This window comes from Apteryx rowi, unplaced genomic scaffold (assembly GCF_003343035.1).
Source record: "Apteryx rowi isolate R43461 unplaced genomic scaffold, aptRow1 scaffold_405, whole genome shotgun sequence".
In the NCBI taxonomy this organism is placed as follows: Eukaryota; Metazoa; Chordata; class Aves; order Apterygiformes; family Apterygidae; genus Apteryx; species Apteryx rowi.
The window spans coordinates 165141-183177 of NW_020450580.1; the positions used below are offsets into that span (position 1 = coordinate 165141).

The following is an 18037-nucleotide window of genomic DNA, read 5'->3' on the forward strand; positions in this document are numbered from 1 at the left end:
GCGGCGGGCGGCCCCCAACCGGCACCCGCTGTTCCCGCAGTACAACTACCAGGCGGAGGTGGCGGAGAACCAGCCGGCGGGCACGGCGGTGGTGGCGGTGGCGGCCCAGGACCCCGACGGCGGCGAGGCGGGGCGGCTGGTGTACTCCATGGACGCGCTGATGAACAGCCGCTCGCGGGAGCTCTTCAGCATCGACCCGCGCGCCGGGCTCATCACCACCACGCAGGCCCTCGACCGCGAGAGCATGGAGCTGCACTACTTCCGCGTGACGGCCGCCGACCACGGGGCACCCCGGCTCTCGGCCACCACCATGGTGGCCATTGCCGTGGTTGACCGCAATGACCACGACCCCGTCTTCGAGCAGAGCGAGTACCGGGAGACCATCCGGGAGAACGTGGAGGAAGGCTACCCCATCCTGCAGCTGCGGGCCACCGACGTCGACTCGCCGCCCAACGCCAACATCCGGTACCGCTTCGTCAACGAGCGGGCCGCCCACGCCGTCTTCGAGATCGACCCCCGCTCCGGCCTCATCACCACCAGCGGGCCGGTGGACCGGGAAAAGATGGAGAGGTATTCCTTGGTGGTGGAGGCCAACGATCAGGGGAGGGAGCCGGGGCCGCGGTCTGCCACCGTCAAGGTCTACATCACGGTCCTCGACGAGAATGACAACACCCCGCAGTTCAGTGAGAAGCGCTACATAGTCCAGGTGAGGGAGGACATACGGCCCCACACGGAAATCCTGCGCGTCACCGCCACGGACTTGGACAAGGACAACAACGCACTGGTCCACTACAACATCATCAGCGGGAACAGCCGGGGCCAGTTCTCCATCGACAGTGTCACCGGGGAGATACAGGTGGTGGCCCCACTGGATTTCGAGGTGGAGCGTGAGTATGCCCTGAGGATCCGGGCTCAGGATGCGGGCCGCCCTCCCCTGTCAAATAACACCGGCATGGCCAGCATCCAAGTGGTGGACATCAACGACCATGCCCCCATCTTTGTCAGCACCCCTTTCCAAATCTCCGTCCTGGAGAACGCCCCCCTCGGCCACTCTGTCATCCACATCCAGGCTGTGGACGCGGACTATGGCGAGAACTCGCGCCTGGAGTACAAATTGACGGGAGTTTCAGCCGACACTCCCTTTGTGGTGAACAGTGCCACAGGGTGGATCACGGTCAGCGGGCCTTTGGACCGGGAGCTGATAGAGCACTATTTTTTTGGGGTGGAGGCTCGGGATCATGGCTCTCCGTCTTTATCCGCCTCTGCCAGTGTCACCATCACTGTCATGGATGTCAATGACAACCGCCCTGAATTCACCCAGAAGGAGTACTTCATCCGCCTGAATGAGGATGCGGCTGTGGGGACCAGTGTCCTCAGTGTCACGGCAATCGATCGGGATGTGAACAGTGCCATCACCTACCAGATCACGGGAGGCAACACGCGGAACCGCTTCTCCATCAGCACGCAGGGTGGGGTGGGGCTCATCACTCTCTCCCTGCCACTGGACTACAAGCAGGAAAGGCGCTACGTGCTCACTGTGACGGCCTCTGACCGCACCCTGCGGGACAACTGCCATGTTCACATCAACATCACTGATGCCAACACTCACAGGCCCGTGTTCCAGAGTGCCCACTACTCTGTGAGCATCAATGAGGACCGGCCTGTGGGCAGTACTGTGGTGGTAATCAGTGCCACGGATGATGACGTGGGGGAAAACGCCCGCATCACATACTACCTCGAGGACAATGTCCCTCAGTTTCGCATTGATCCAGACTCTGGGGCCATCACTTTGCAGGCAGAACTGGACTATGAGGACCAGGTCACCTACACGTTGGCTATCACGGCCAAGGACAATGGGATCCCCCAGAAAGCAGACACCACCTATGTTGAAATCATGGTGAACGATGTGAATGACAACGCCCCCCAGTTCGTCAGCACTCACTACCAAGGTGTGATCTCCGAGGACGCACCTCCCTTCACCAGCGTGCTCCAGATCTCTGCCACCGACCGGGATGCCCACACCAATGGGCGGGTGCAGTACACTTTCCAGAACGGGGAGGATGGGGATGGAGACTTCACCATAGAGCCCACCTCTGGGATCATTCGCACTGTCCGCAGGCTGGACCGCGAGAATGTCCCTGTCTACGAGTTGACTGCGTATGCTGTGGACAGAGGCATCCCTCCTCAACGAACGCCTGTCCATATTCAGGTTACCATTCAGGATGTGAATGACAACGCCCCCGTCTTCCCTGCAGAAGAGTTTGAGGTCTTGGTGAAGGAGAACAGTATTGTAGGCTCTGTTGTGGCCCAAATCACAGCAGTCGACCCGGATGAGGGACCCAATGCCCAGATCATGTACCAAATTGTGGAAGGCAATATCCCTGAGATATTCCAGATGGACATCTTTTCTGGGGAGCTCACAGCCTTGATAGACCTGGATTATGAGACAAAACCTGAGTACGTGATTGTAGTACAGGCCACCTCTGCCCCTTTGGTCAGCAGGGCCACTGTCCACATCAAACTCATTGACCAAAACGACAACAGCCCTGTTCTCAAGAACTTCCAGATCTTGTTTAATAACTACGTGTCCAATAAATCCAACACCTTCCCCTCTGGGGTCATAGGGAAGGTCCCGGCTTATGACCCAGATGTGTCTGACCGCCTCTTCTACACGTTTGAACGGGGAAATGAGCTGCACTTGTTGATTGTAAATCAATCGAGCGGGGAGCTGAGGCTGAGCCGTAAATTGGACAACAATCGTCCACTTGTGGCCTCCATGCTGGTGACTGTCACAGGTAGGGTGCGAAAAATTTTAAAATGCCTGCACTAGTGTGATACCTTCTGGGGGCTTTGCATGGTTCTCCTCAGGGAGCCCATTCAGCATCTCAGGGGGGTTAGGGACTAGCAACAACATTTGGATTCGGAGATGCTTCAAATCAGGAAATATTGGATGGTCTGGGAGTTGTAGAAGTGGGGGGGTGCGCTCTAGGAGAGCGTTTTGTAAGGGGACTGAGGTTGGTGGTGGTCTGTAAGAACAAAGCATCGTTATTCAGCTACAAGGATTGTCTGTAGCTGCTAGTGAGACACCTTTGGAGGTGCTGTCGCTGGTGAAGCCGTGATGTGTGCCATCAGATGCTGGCCAGGGAAGCAGGCTGGCCCCGGGGTGGCTAAGCTAGCTGCTCCTCCTTGCTGCTGGTCCAGGGATTGGTGTGCTGCTTTGCTCCCAATCCCTGGTGACTTCTCCCTGCCAGGACCAAGTGTGCTCGACCCTGCTGGGGAGGGGAGGGATTGAACTGGGGTGTGGAGAGAGCCCCTGTAAAAATACTCTTCCGTTGGAGGGTGTCACTACCAACAAACAGTTCGGATCCAAATTCTGGAGTATGGTTATGGCAGCTATTGAGGGCTGTGGTTTCTGGTGTGGCTTCTAAAATTTTCTGAATCCAACTTAGTGTTACAGAAGGCAACTGTAACAAATCTCAAAGAGGTGCTTAAAGCTCTCGCATCATGCGTGTCGCTGGAGTATCCGAATGCAGATGCTAACAACAACTCCCTGAGGTGGCTTTGGGAAGTGTTATAGTCCCCTCCAGCCAACCTGAGGGCAGGGCAAGGATGGACCTTGTCTGTGAGCAGTGGGGTTTGGACCTGGAGTTTCCTGTTGCCTGAGCTTTGCCTTCACCGCGAGCCTTTCTTTGCTTGCGGACGCGCGTTCTGAAATGGAGGCGTCAGCGCAGCCCCCGAACCGGAGTGACTTTGGGGGAGGGAGGGCGAGAGCCCCTCTTTGCAGGTGCCGGGCACTGAATTACCAAGAGTGCCTGGGGCTGTACGTGAATCCCGGTCTCCCCTGACCCTTGGCTACCAGCTGACCTCCCTTTTCACCATCTCTTTTTCTCTGGCTTATTGAGCGAGGGGAAGGTTTCTGTCAAAAACCGGAGTGTGGATTTTAGGTGGGGATTTGGTTGGAGCTGTCCAGCACAGGCAGCACCGCTCAGCAGTAGCCTGGGATTCTTTGGGGGTTAATTGTAACCGCGGGGCAGGCGGGCGTCGGGTGCAGATGCACACATGCTGATTGCTGGAGATGGGGGGTGGTTTTGACCTTTCCAGCTTCTGCCTGAGTGTGTTTATGCAAGCCCTGCCTCCTCGCGCACTTAACCCTGCACAAAGGCAGGAGAAAAGCACGTCCCGAAGTCCTGCGTTGAGCTGCCTTACAGCAAGAGGGCCCTTGCAATTAGAGTGTCGTCATCTTCCAGTGGGAAAGGAGACTAGGAGAGGTGCGCTTGTGAGGGAGAGGAGAAGGTGGAAGGGAAAGAGCTGTGCTGGGCAGAGGGGCAAGCGCAGGGGAAAATGGGCCTTTTGTTGGCTTTGATAGGAGCTGGGGAGGTGGAGATCAGGTTTGTTCTTTATTTATTTATTGTTAGAAGCCCCATCAGCCTCCCAGCTGGCAGCCCTGTCTGCCCTCCCATCATAGCTGTGCACAAGAAGAGGTCGGGGGGGCAGTTTTGCAGAGCTGGTGGCCAGGAAATTCGGACCTGGTTGGCTGCATTGTTCATTCAGTGTCAGCCTGCTCGGAAGCACGTTCCTTCTGCAGGAGCCCGGCAACAATAGCACGTAGACGGGGGACCGAGAGTCAGCATCTGAGGCATGGGGTAGTCCAAGGAGGGAGCAGCTTCTCTGCCCGCCTGTGGGTTTTACGGTCCATTTGAGGCAAGCAGAGCCTGCAGCATAGATGGATCCTGCAAAATCACAGGGCAAGCGGCCTTTCTGATTCCCATCTCTGCTTGGCTGCGAGCTGTGTTTGTCCTCAGCTCAGGCTCATAGTGGCAGGGAAGTCTTGGGCAATCGCAAACCAGTATGATTCCAGTGGGACTGGCAGGCAGTGAAACTGGCCCCAGCTCCTTGTGGGCACAGGAGCACCTGTGTCTGCTAAAAATTGCTCTTGGCCATTGAGGATGCAAGCAGTGGGGTAGTGGGGCTGCGCCTGTGGTGAGCAGCATGGTGTGAATCTGGTGTGTTGTGTGAGCCTGGCATTGTGTCGGCTTGCAACCTTCCAAGACGGGCTTAAAAGGGCCAGACCGTCGGGCTGGTGGTGAGGGTTGAGGCCCAGCAGTGCTCGGGCCGTGGTTGCTGTGCTGCCCTTGTTCCCCTTGAGCTCTTCATGCACAGCCTCCCCCTAGGCCCAGAGTCCAAGAGCTTGTCCCCGGCGTTTGTACCTTCCCCGCTTCCGTGCTGACCTAGGCCCCTCTTGGCTAATAGGTGGGTTTGATCTCCAGATCTTGAAAGGTGACCCAGTTATCCAAGATGTGTCTCGCTTTAAATCTCGGCCTGGCGATAAGACCCCCCTGGAGCACATCTGTCCCGACTCCTATGTCTGAACATGTCAGATCCTTCTTTTCAAGTCAGAGAAGGGTCCCAGGGCTGCCTTTGCCCTTCACAACTTGTTCATTTTGCTTCTCCTGAGAGGCCTTATCTTGGGAGCTTCCTCCCCTGTTAGGACCATCACAGCAGAAGGTGCTGACCACAGAGAAGGGTGGATTTTGGTTCTTGGTTAAGAAATGGCTTTGGAGTCTTCTTGGTTATAATATTTTAATCTCTTGGTTTTTAGAGTTGACAGGAGAGGGACACTTGCGTTCTGTGCTCTTTGAGAGCAGCCTAATTTAATTCTGAGATCTCTTCATCTGTCATAGGATCATCAAAACCTTGAGAGATCTGTCAATGCCCTTTGGGAAATGGTGAGCAATGTTCACCTCACCCCTACCAGTCTCTTTGTTTTACTCTTTCCTTCTTTTATGACTAGGCATTTTGTTACTCCTCAGCCCCAAATTTGAAAGTCACCCTTGTCTGTGCCTGTGTCACCATCACCGTCCCTGCAGTGGCTGGTTGGGGTGTCACAGGGCTGTGGCCTTGCGCTCTTCCCTTAGATAGGCTTTTGCTCTCTAACGCTGTCTCTGCTGCTCAGAAGAGGCTAGGCAGCAATCCACTGGAGCCCATCTCTGATCTCCTAATCCCTCTGCATGGAATGCAGGGGCCTGTTCTCCTCCTTGGGGGTCCTGCTGCTTTGTTCTTTGAGCTGAGCTGCCTTGTTCCTGTTCCCTGGGGCTTCTCCTAGAAGTGCACTTCCCCTGGGCCCAGCCCAAGCCCTTTTGGGGAGGCCTGTGTTTGCTTTCCTGCTGGACTAAGTGAAGGTCCCTCCAGAAGCTTGTCCTTGTGTTTGCTTTTTCCCCACCTGCACAGAAGGGTCCCTTGGTGATGCTTGGATATGTCAGGGAAATGACTGCCAGCTCTGTGGTCGGCAGAGGCGGTCACCAGGCTCGGCGGCTGGGACAGACTCAAATCTCTGCCTGTGACTTGGGGCTGTTGAGATGGGAGTGTTGGCCAGGGCTCTATCTGGTAAGTCAGATCCTCTGGGAGCGTGGGGAGACAGAAGAGATGGGGAATCGCCCTGGAAGACCCAGAAGACCATAGCACAGCCCGCACTGAGCGGTGATTGCTGACTCTGCTCCCTCTGAGGGGTCTCCAGCGCTGGCCTGAGAGTTTTGCTCCATTCCCAGGCAGTTGGCGCGGGCAGCGCCCAGGCATCCCCGCTGTATAGGGGCGCTCGGGTGGCTTTGACCATGCAGCAGCGGGTGCCTCAGGCCTGATCAGGCTGGGAAGCAACGGCTAGGGATCCCTGTCCCCATGTAACGGTTGTGTGTGTGGGGAAGGACAGCGAGGGAGGCAGCTGGGTGTGACGAAGCAAGGAGGGGTTGGGGGGGAGGATTGGAGGAGTCCAGGACAGCAGCCCATCCCAGGCTGCCTTGCCACCCTTCTCCCCGGGGAGCAGGGAGAGTCTGTAGCCCATCCCGCACTCCGGGGAGGGCTTGCTTGGACCTCTTCCTTCTGTAGCTGTCCCTCTTGCTTTTAAGACTGGTAATTGTCAGTCTTGGAAGTGCAAACATGATGACCCGGTGCTGCTCAGCACCAGGGTTAGAGCCTCTTGTGCCCCTTCTCCCTTCTCCTTTCTCTGTAGGCATGTTTCCAGGACACCTTGCTCTGCTGCATGAATATTCACCAGGCACCAGCTCTCCAACCACAGGATTTAATCAGAAAGGCTGAGCATTTGTGATTAAAATGCCTCCCAGGGGGGGTCAGTGCCTCCAGCCAGCTTTGGGTTCTCTTTGGTGTTTTTTTTTCTTGTTTTCAGAGGGTCATTTTCTTAACCATCTGCTTCCCTGTGCGTGGTGCCGATGGGGGAGGCAGCCCTGGGTGCCAAGCCAAGGGTGGGCAGCAGGTTATGGGGGAGCTTACAAGGGAGGGCCCTGGGGCTGGACCCTGTGCTGCCATGGGGCCTTGGCCTGCCCATGTGGAGGGGGTGACTCCAGCTTGTGGCAGAGCCCCTTGTCTGGGGTGAGGGAGCTGTCTGGCCCGAGGACTGAAAGGTGGCCCTGGCATGGGACCCAGCTGACATGCCCTCGTAGCACAGGGACAGCAGGCAGGGAGGGGAGTCTGGCACCCGCCGCTAGGATCCACACCAGGGAGACCTTTGCTGACCAGCCTGGCTCCCTCTGGTGCAGCAGGGCATCTGAGAGAGGAGACATCCCCTCTGAATGATAGCCCCAGCAGCTCCAGGCCTGTTGAGTGCCGGCGGCGCCCCGGGCCTTTTGCACCCTGCTGCCAAGCAGAAGGCGTGAGCAGATGTTGGGCAGCAGCTGTGGCCTGTGGGGCAGGCCTGTCTCATCGCTGCTTCCTCGCCCTCCAGGTCCATTGATCCTGGGATTGCCTCTTGTTTCTCCCTCCTTGATGCTGCTGCAGGGGTTTTGGTTGCCTCTCCACCACGCTGGTCCTCTTGCCCTGGCTCACATCATGGAGCAGGGGGGCATAGCAGTGTTATCCCAGGCTTCCAGGGAAAGGAGCGTTTGGGCTTTCCTGCTGTGGCCTAGGCAGTGCCAAAGGTGTTGGGCACCCTGCAGCCCACCCTCTTCTCAGGCCACAGCCTCCTTGCTCCTTGGAGGCTTTGCTGGCCTCTGGCCTGCCCCAGAGCTCAGCATCACATTAGCGGAGGCCTAATAACGGCCATAAATCAGACGGGCATCTGCCTGCCTATTGACTGGCGCTGAGCAGCCCTCAGAGGGAGCAAAAGGTGCTCCCCTGGGCCTTGCTCCTGCTTCCGGATGAAACCATTTGCTGGAGGTGAGAGAGTGGGAGGCAGTCGGGATCCGACCGAGCTTCGTGCTCGCCTGGGCCAGACAAGCAAACTGTGAGGGGCGGATGAAGGCTGGTGGTTAATCTCTGCTCACTCTGTCCTGCTCCCTCCGTTTCAGAGCAAGCAAAGTGCCACGTGGGAGGAGGTTTCTCACCTTACTTCCACGCGAGATTAAAGTGGTTTGATTTCAGAGGGAAGCAACCCCCCTTCCTTCAGGAGATTAGCTCCTGGGTGACTGTATAGGCTTTCCCTGGCGGCCCCAGCCCTGTGCAAGCCTTATCTCCAGAGCTCCAGCACCGACGCGGAGGCTGGCGCTTGTGCTGGAATTTGCAGGGTCTCTGGAAAGCTTTCACCTTCTAAAGATAGGGGGGAAAAAAGAGAGAGGGGGAGGGAAAAAAGGGAGACATTTCAATCTTTAAATCCTCCTGCACTGCAAACTTCAAACGGGGCTGAGGGAAATCAAAAGGCGTTGCAGCATGGCAGCCGCGGGGGGAGAGGAGCGATACAGGCCGCTTTGCACACGAGGCTGGGAGCTGTGGGATGGGCAGGGGGATAGAAGGTTGGTGTTTAAACCCTCCAGCCCTTCATCTCCTTCTCGTCAGGAGACTGGGGCTCACGCGGCTGCCAGGAAGCCTGCTGCCGCCTGTGCCAAACTGCACTGTGCTGCGTGAGATGGAGCAGTGCTGCGTAGCGGCTGGCCTGCGTTTGCCGAACTTGTTTCACATCTGACCTCAGCGCAGTCTGGCCTTGGCTGCCTGGTGGTGACAGCCTGGTCTGTTCGTCTTCCCCGTGCGGCCTGGTAGCAGTGCTCGTCTGCCACAGACAACGAGCAGGCGTCCGGGTTACGTCTGCGCGCAGGACTGACCACGGCTTCCTAGGGAAATTGGGAATGTGGTCATATCTGTCTTTCTGTCTCCCTCCCATGTTGGCTGGTGTTGGCCACATTCGCAGCAGGGTATGACTCTCAACGATAGCGGCATCATCTGGGTTTCTGGGAGCTGGATAGGTGGGGTGAGGAGGTAGGTCCGAAATTGCATCGCTGCTGCAGTGGGAGCAGAGTGGTTGTCTGTCCTGGCTGGCACTGTGTTGCCTGACCAACCCGCATGCGTACAGCGCCAGCGCCTCTCGTCCAGCCGGGAGCTCGGGGATGGGGGAGCTGAGGGCTGGTGTCGGGGCGCAGGGGGAGACCGGAGGTAGCACGAGCCTGGGCCCGCGAGGAGGTGCTGCGTTTCTGCAGCCCTCGTGCCCGGGGGTGGCACCTCCACCCCAGAAGCAGCTGCCTTTTGTGGCAGCGCAGGGGACACAAGCAAAGGGGTACCGAGGTCACAGGTGTGACTTGCTGGTAGCCATGAGACTGTGCGAAGCTCAGCTGGTCGCCGGGAGCAGCGCTGGGCCAGGAGGCAACGCCTGGGGCTCGCAGCAGGCCCAGCTGCCGGCTTTCACTAGCCAGGTGGCTTTGCACAGACTGCCCTCCTTCCCTGGAGCTCATCACTGTGGCTTCCTAGGGTCTGGTCTCCTGAGTACGGGGCATGCTGGCACATTGGTGGGCTTGACATTGGGGGGGAAACTGCTGCTAACAGCCAAAATCCTGGAAGAGGACAGGCCGGCAAGTTGGCAAGCTGAGTGTGCGGGGGTGTGTGCCTGCACACACCCACGCGTTCGTGCCTCGGAGACCGCTCGCACGGTACAGGATCCCAAGGGGGAGGGAGTTTGTTTCCAAGGAAAATAAAGATTAAAGAGAATTAAACAAACTGGAGATGGGACAAGGGAAGAAGAGATGGGGAGCAGATGGTGAGAAAGGGGGAAGCAGGGAGACAGGCAAAAAGCCGTGGAGACCCTGGGGGAGAGAGGAAAGAAAAGGCAGGAAGAGAGCGCGGGAAAGGCAGCACAGGGGAGGCAGGCAGGGGAGGTCAGGGCATTGCAGGGAAGTAAAACACCCCAGGCCTTGGCATCGGCTCCTGTGTTTGCTCAGCCTCCTGCTGGGCCTCCCTTCTGCCCATTTATTTCCAGCATCTTTGTTCATGGGAGCTCAGTTTGCTGCCTAGATCCAGAATGGGGAAAACCTGAGAGTTATCTCAGTGGAGAGCCTGAGGTGTGGGAGAAAGTGTAACCACACGGAGAACTCGCCCTTGAGCCCAGCGAGGTGAGGGCGGGTGGCAGCCTGCTACCCTCCCTGTGCCATGGTTCCAAGCTGCCTCCAAGCTACAGCTGCCCTAGCCAAGGTCTCGGGCCTTTCGGGGATGCACTGGGCTGGGAGGCCCTGCCCCGGGGTGGGAGGGAGGAGGATCTCCAGAAAAGACCTGCAGCGTGTCCCTGTTCCCTCCTGCAGACGGGATCCACAGTGTGACAGCCCAGTGTGTCCTGCGGGTGATCATCATCACGGAGGAGATGTTGGCCAACAGCATCACGGTGCGGCTGGAGAACATGTGGCAGGAGCGCTTCCTATCCCCGCTGCTGGCCACCTTCCTGGAAGGGGTGGCCACTGTGCTCGCAACACCCAAGGAGGATGTCTTCATCTTCAACATCCAGAATGACACGGACGTGGGTGGCACGGTGCTCAACGTCAGCTTCTCAGCCCTGGCGCCGCGGGGCGGGCACTACTTCAGCTCGGAGGAGCTGCAGGAGCAGCTGTACATGAAGCGCATGGCACTGACAGGCGCCTCCATGCTGGAGGTGCTGCCCTTCGACGACAACGTCTGTCTGCGGGAGCCCTGCCAGAACTACATGAAGTGCATCTCCGTCCTCAAGTTCGACAGCTCGGCCCCCTTCATCGCCTCCCCCTCCACCCTCTTCCGGCCCATCCACCCCATCACCGGCCTACGGTGCCGCTGCCCTCAGGGCTTCACTGGGGACTACTGCGAAACGGAGATCAACCTCTGCTACTCCAACCCCTGCCTCAACGGTGGGGTCTGCACCCGCAAGGAAGGGGGTTACACGTGTGTCTGCCGCCAGCCCTTCAGCGGTGAGTGCTGTGACTGGGGCACGGGTGGGGGCTCCCTGGGTGAGCTGGTCTCCTGGGGTTGCTGTCTGTCCCGGGCAGCTTCTGCGTCGGGGTGGACGGGAACTGCGAGGTCAGGTACTTCGCACAGGACTGGATTTGTGTGATGTGGCCTGTCCTGGAGCTCGGGGCAGTTTACGCCGCGGCAGGGCGCTCTCCCCAGCCCGGCTGCGGGTGACGGAGCCCCTCGCTGCCTGCCGAACCGCAGAGGTCCAGCACTGCTCCCTGCGCTCGGTGTTTCCATGGTGCTGGATGCACAGGGCTGAGGTTGCTATAGAAATGTGTCTCGTAAGTAGGTGGCACGGAGGACTCTTGGGGGCCCTGGCTACCACCTCCCCACCAGGACAGCTTTGTCCACGGAGCAGGAAGACAAAGCTGTGCCTGGACTGAGATACATGAGACCGGGACTGCCCGGGGCAGAGCTGTCACAGGGAGCTGGGGGTGCCAAGGCAGAAACGCCTGGCCCAGGGGAGAGCACTGGGGAGCTGAGAAGGGATCTTGGCTCTCCCGATGACTCTGGTCTTGCTTGGCAAGGGCTGGTGCTCTTGGGGTCCTTATGTTTAACTCCGGCAAACCCACCATTTGGGATGGGGGAGGCTGGGCCCAGCTGCCCCACCAGGGAGGATCTGATGCAGGTGGGCAGAGACCAGTTGTGGGTGAATCCCTGGGGGGGAAAGCCAGTGTCTTCTTGCCCCAAGCCCCCACCAGGCTGTGGAGACCTGTGCCTGTGGCTGGCTACTGTCAACCAGGGGCAAGGGAAGGTGGCCTGTGGCTACGGGGAGGGAGCAGCCCTGCCATGCTCTCCCCGCCAGCAGGCACCGTGCAAGGCAGGGGAGCGCGGCAGCAGATGGCTGCGGTGGAGCTGCTCTCCCGTTGGTGGCTCCTGGTGAGATAAGCAGAGTCAGTGGTAATTAACCCCCGGCATTTGAAGCGTGAACAGCCATTAGCAGAAGGGTTAATGAGCTCGTTTCCCTGTCACTTCATGCTGTCTCCGCATCCTCCCCGTGTGCCACTGAGCAAGTAATGGGAGCAGGGCCTGGGGCGTAGGATTGCAGCTGAGCAGTTCTCCGCGCACTTTGGGATTGGCACGGGAAAAGAGGCTGGCTGCACTGCCATCTGGATAGCTATGGAGATCAGCCCGTCCAGAGGCGCTTTGGATGGGGGGAGCCAACCCTTGGCTCGTCCTCACCTCTCCACCCTTAGGACTCTGCCCAGCCCTGTTGTGACCAGTCCTCTCCTGTCCCGTTCTCACATCATCCTGGTCCAAACTTGCTCCTTCTGCTGGAGTTGGGGTCCCATCCAGCCCAGGTGCGAGGGCCTCCCATTTCGCTCCCCCACCAGGCGAGAACTGCGAAGTGGACAGCCGCTCGGGGCGCTGCACGCCCGGCGTGTGCCGCAACGGGGGCACCTGCACCAACGGCGCCGACGGGGGCTTCCGCTGCCAGTGCCCGGCGGGCGGCTTTGAGGCGCCGCTCTGCGAGGTGTCCACGCGCTCCTTCCCACCGCGCTCCTTCGTCATGTTCCGGGGCCTGCGCCAACGCTTCCACCTCACCCTCGCCCTCTCGTGAGTGCTCTCCCTCCGCCGCGTCTCGCCCCGTCCCCGTGCTGCGATGCCGCCCTGTGCGGTTTGCGCTGGCACGTGCTGTGGGAGAGCGGGGATTTCTGCCCGCTCCCGGTGCACGCCCTGCTCCTTCTCTCGCCCCAGGTTTAGCACTCTGGAGCCCAGCGGCCTCCTGCTCTACAACGGGCGCCTGAACGAGAGGCACGACTTCCTGGCGGTGGAGATCATCGAGGGGCAGCTCCAGCTGAAATACTCCACAGGTAGGCTTGGCCCTTCGCGTTACGGGATATGGGCCATGGGATCTGGGGAAGGCCTGCTCCGAGCCAGCCGAGCTCAGTGCTGGCCTCGAGTGCCATGGTAAGGGAGATGTGGTTGGGGGGTCACTGCTCAGGTTGTCTGTGGCACCCAACAGTCCCGTCCTGCTCCTGCAGACTGAGCCGACAGCGCGCTGCCTTTGCCACTTTGCTCAGCCTCCCTGCCCCGGCCCTCGGGACAGAGAGGAGCCGGCGGTGGCTGTGCCTCTGCCTTTCTGCCCCGTTCTCTGTCACTGGGAGCTTCGCCTCCTGCCTTGCTCCGAGCCAGTCGGGAGACGAGGACCCTGTTGGGAGGGTGTTCGTTGTCCCTTCAGCCCCAGCCCCGCTGCATCGTGCCACTGCTGTTCCTGCTGCTGGCTTCCTGAAGGGCGTCAGGATGAGCTGCCGGGAGTGCTGGGCCCTCATGCTAATGCCTAGGGTTCCCCTCCTGCCCTGGGGGGCGGCGTTGCTCTCCTCTCCCCCTACACAGTGCCACATGGCCATCCTGTCACTGCCCTGGCTCTGCTGAGCTCCTCAGGGTTCAGCCCAGCAGCAAGTAGGTGGCCGGGAAGATTATGTATGAGGGAGGTTTCTCTTCCAAGGCCTCTGCTGGAAAAATAGCAAGCTGGAAAGCAGTGCCAGGTGGGTGACTGATGACAGGGACATCCCCTGCACTGATATTGAGGTCCTGTCTATCAATTGGAGGGAAGGAGACTGACAGCATTCAGCCAATGGCTCGGCTGGAGCGAACAGAGCCTCTTTCTGCTGATAAATTGAGGGGGTTTGTCCAGGGAAGGACTGGGATGATGAGGCATGGGGAAACCGTCCTGGGGGTGGAGTGAGGGGGCTCTGCAGGGGCCGAGGGCTGGCGTGGGGCTGGACGCGCGATGCCAGGCACCCCAGATGGCAGCCAGCGAAGTGCAAGGGATTCAGCCTGGACCACGACAGCTGTCCTGGGACCCTGGGGGCTGCTAGCTGCCATCCCAGGGCTGTGGTTTCCCTCCTGCCCTGTTCCTTGCACAATGCCACGTCGGGCAGGGACAGTGCGCCGAGCCTGTGTCTCTGAATCCCTTCCGTGTCCCCGTGTGAGGCTGTTTGCAGTGCGGCCTGTTTGTAAGAGGGGGCAGCGCATCCAGAGGGCTGCCCAGCTTCCCTCAGCATTTAATCCCTGTCCCGGCAGGAGAGTCGAGCACGGTGGTGAGCCCGTACCTGCCTGGGGGTGTGAGCGACGGGCAGTGGCACACGCTGCAGCTCCACTACTACAACAAGGTACGTGTGCCCCTGCCTGTCCCCCCACGTGCGTGGGTCTCTCCCTGTGGGGCCATGTGCTTTGTGTGGCACGAGTGGCTCTGATCCTCCTTTTCTCCAGCTCTGCCCCATGGGGTAGGCAGAGCCCGTTATCTGTCCCCTGTGATGGATGTGGGGAGGACACAGCTGGGCACAGAGAGGAATTAGCCCTGAAGACCAGGCTTGGAGGCTGCAGAAATGTGCTCCGTGCCCTCAGCAGTGGCTGTCTCCAGCCCTGCTTGCTCTGCTTGGCCAGAGACTTCCCTTGGGGTTCGCTTGTGCGTGTGGCAGCGGAGCGGTGCCTGGGCTGCAGCCCCGTCCCTGCTGTTGTGTGAGGCTGTCTGGTGGGGGGACGTGTGCTGCTAACGTCTGGCGTTTGGTTTCAGCCCAAGGTCAGCGCCCTGGGGGTGGTGCAGGGCCCCTCCAAGGACAAGGTGGCCATCCTGACAGTGGACGAATGCGACGCCTTGGTGGCCCTGCAGTTTGGCAGCGAGATTGGGAACTACTCCTGTGCTGCGGAAGGTGTGCAGTCCAGCTCGAAGAAGTGAGTTCCTCGGGGATCTGCTGGGCACAGCTGCAAGGGGGGGAGGAGCAGGACGCCTGGGTCCCCAGTGGAGTCAATCCATCCCATTCGGCAGAGCTATAGTTCCAGGTCCTTGGCTGCATGTGCTTGTCCCTGGGGAGATGTCCCCTTCCAGCCTCTCACAGAGGAGAGCTGGCTGGCTGGCCTGAGGCCACTGTGGAACTTACAACCCTGGGCTTCTCTCCTTGCAGGTCCCTGGACCTCACAGGCCCCTTGCTCCTTGGAGGGGTCCCAAACCTGCCTGAAAACTTCCCTGTCACTCACCGGGACTTTGTGGGATGCATGAAAGACCTGTACATTGACAGCAAACGCATTGACCTGGCCTCCTACATCGCCAACAACGGAACTGCTGCAGGTACCCTTGCTGGCTCCTGCCCTGCGATTTCTCCCTCCTGCTCACCTGCAGCGCTGCCAGGCAGTTAGAGTGACATGGCAGTATGACTGGAGCTGAGCAGTTTCTCATCGGAGGGGGACCTACAGATCCCCCTAAATCAGCCAGCCCCCACCCCAGCTAATGTCCTGGGAGCGTCTCCTGATCCCGCGTGCAGGGCCTGCAGAGCCAGCCTCTCTGGGAGATGCTGCTGAGAGTCAGACCAGCTCTGCAGCATATTTCTCCTGACATAAGGAGCAGTGACAGCCTTTACGCTTGTCCCCGAGCAGGCAGCGCCTGCTCTGAGAGGCCCAGCAGCTGTGCCTGCCGCTTGGCAGCCAGGGGAAGGGCTGTGGGGGCGGTGGTGTCTCCCCATGGTGGCTGGGGTGGGGTGGAGAGGAGGTTGAGGCTGATGTGGGCAACTTTGATACCTCCAGGCTGCCACGCCAAGCACTCCTTCTGCGACTCCAGCCCCTGCAAGAACGGCGGCACCTGCTCCGTCAGCTGGGGGACCTACTCCTGCCTCTGCCCCATTGGCTTTGGGGGCAAAGACTGCCGCCACCGTGAGTGAGCGGGCTGCTGCTGGACGTGGGCAGGGTGGGACATGGTGCTGGGATTGCTGTGGAAGCAGGGTGAGGGGGACCTGTGAGATGAGCTAGGTATGTTGTCCCTGCATTTAGTGCTCTCTGTGTAGCGTCACCAGCACTTGGAAAATGGAGTTGCCGTGGCTCCAGGCACAGGAGAGATCAGAGAGAGCAGTACTGCTGCAGGCAGGTCTTGGTATCACTCAGCCAGCAGCATGTGCGACTCAGTGTCCCTCCTGAGCCTGCAGTGGCTGTGGCCAGGCCTTTGCAATACGTGAGGAAAAGCCCAGAGCAGAAGCAGACAGTCCCCATCCTTCCTCCTCACCTCCGCTTTCCTTTCCAGCCATGCACCATGCCCACTATTTCCAGGGCAACAGCATCCTGACCTGGGACTTTAAGGCAGACGTGAAGATCTCAGTGCCGTGGTACCTGGGGCTGGCATTTCGGACGCGCCAGCCAGACGGGGTGCTTCTGCAGGCTCATGCTGGCCAGTACACCACCCTGCTGTGCCAGGTAGGGCCATGGCCACAGCCTCAGCTACAGCACCCGTGCCCCAGGCTCTCCTGCCACCCACCCAATGAGAGCGGGAGGACTCCAGCCCAAGCAGCGGGTGGTTGTGGGGAGAGGTGTTTAGCAGGGCTGGGCCCTCCTCCCCCTGCCCGGAGATCACAGGAGGGTAGGATGGAGGTGGCCAGAGGTGGCCAGGGCTTTGCTGACTGCTGCCATTGCTGGTTCCCTCTCTGCAGCTGGCTGGAGGCCTGCTCTCCTTCATGGTGAGCAGGGGGTCTGGGCGCAGCACCAGCCTCATACTGGACCAGCTGCGGCTCAGCGACGGGAGATGGCACGACCTCCAGCTGGAGCTGCGGGATGTCCGCAGCGGGCGAGACTCACGCTACGTCATCACCCTCACCCTGGACTTTGGGCTTTACCAGGTATGAGTGGTGGGGACAGGAGCTATGGGGGTGCTCTGCATACATGGGCCTGGTTACTCCTTTGCGCCCTCAGGGCGGGCTGGCACCCGCAGGCTGGTGGGGCAGGGATGATGCCAGTGGCCCCACATTACTCCCCCTCCTTCTGCAGGACACGGTGGTTGTTGGAAATGAACTGCATGGCCTGAAGGTGAAGCACCTGCACGTGGGGGGAATCCTGAGCTCTGGCGAGGTGCAGAACGGGCTGAGGGGCTGCATACAGGTGAGTCCGTTGCTCTGAGCCTTCCCTGCGCAGAGAGATGGAAACGCAGGTCTGGCAATTGCTGCCAATGTCCGTCCTGCTGGTGACGCTCACCCCCTGAGCGTTCAGGAGTCCGAGGCGCTGTGGGGATCCGTGTGCCAGCACAGCAGTAGGTGATGGGAGGTGGCTGCCCCTAGAGGCTTGGGGAGGGCAGGAGAACAGGGGCCTTGTGTGTCTGCCCTGGCTTCACTGTGCGTTTCTCTCCTGTGTTGCAGGGCGTGCGACTAGGTGACAGTGCCACTGGGACTGCGTTGCCCAAGCCCAGCCATGCCCTGAGGGTAGAGGCTGGCTGCAACGTGCCAAGCCCCTGCGACTCCAGCCCCTGTCCGGCCAACAGCGTCTGCAAGGACGAGTGGCAGAGCTACTCCTGCGTGTGCCAGCCAGGTAGGGCTGGCAGCGCTCTGCCACCCTTTCACTCTCCACACTGCATGTCTTCTCCTCTGGCCTCTGTGGCTCCCGCAGCCTGGCCCATGGCTGCTCTCCTGCCCTTTCCTTGGGCGAGTCATGTGCCCAGAAATCCCCTCAGATGCTCATTTGGTTTTGTGGAGGACAAAATCCCTCCTGAGCCCCCTGAATCCTTTCCTTGCTGCTCTGGCCCCTCTCTGGCGGATCGTGCTTGCTTTATACGGCGCCCTGTGTCCACGCCACAGGGTTCTACGGAGGGGACTGCGTGGATGTGTGTCACCTCAACCCCTGCAAGAACAAGTCAGTGTGTCGCCGCAAGCCGGGCTCGCCCCTGGGCTACGTGTGCGAGTGTGGAGGGAACTTTTTCGGGCAGTACTGTGAGCACAGGTGAGATGTGGGGCACAGGGCAGGGCCCTGCCCTGTGGAGCCCAGCTCTGTGCCACCTTCCATCCCAGCTGTGCCAGCAGGGACCCCTCAGTGCCGCCCTGCTCCTTGTGAGCTGCTGGGTGGCTTGGCCAGTGGGAGGCAAAGAGGCCCAGGGAATTAGGCT

The 18037-nt window shown here is 59.8% G+C and overlaps 1 protein-coding gene across 1 annotated transcript in view; it reads left to right on the forward strand.

Annotated features, from left to right (window-relative positions):
- Positions 1 to 55: 55 nt before the first annotated feature.
- The window catches only part of CELSR3 (cadherin EGF LAG seven-pass G-type receptor 3), a 33452-nt gene continuing 15470 nt past the window's right edge, over positions 56 to 18037 (forward strand). Inside the window, exons 1-13 of the mRNA XM_026075486.1 lie at positions 56 to 2795; positions 10506 to 11138; positions 12516 to 12738; positions 12880 to 12995; positions 14209 to 14297; positions 14702 to 14859; positions 15090 to 15253; positions 15706 to 15831; positions 16196 to 16365; positions 16599 to 16784; positions 16933 to 17043; positions 17298 to 17466; positions 17733 to 17874. Coding sequence (XP_025931271.1) covers positions 149 to 2795; positions 10506 to 11138; positions 12516 to 12738; positions 12880 to 12995; positions 14209 to 14297; positions 14702 to 14859; positions 15090 to 15253; positions 15706 to 15831; positions 16196 to 16365; positions 16599 to 16784; positions 16933 to 17043; positions 17298 to 17466; positions 17733 to 17874 — 4934 coding nt within the window. The 5' untranslated portion in view covers positions 56 to 148. The remainder of the gene's footprint in view (positions 2796 to 10505; positions 11139 to 12515; positions 12739 to 12879; positions 12996 to 14208; positions 14298 to 14701; positions 14860 to 15089; positions 15254 to 15705; positions 15832 to 16195; positions 16366 to 16598; positions 16785 to 16932; positions 17044 to 17297; positions 17467 to 17732; positions 17875 to 18037) is intronic.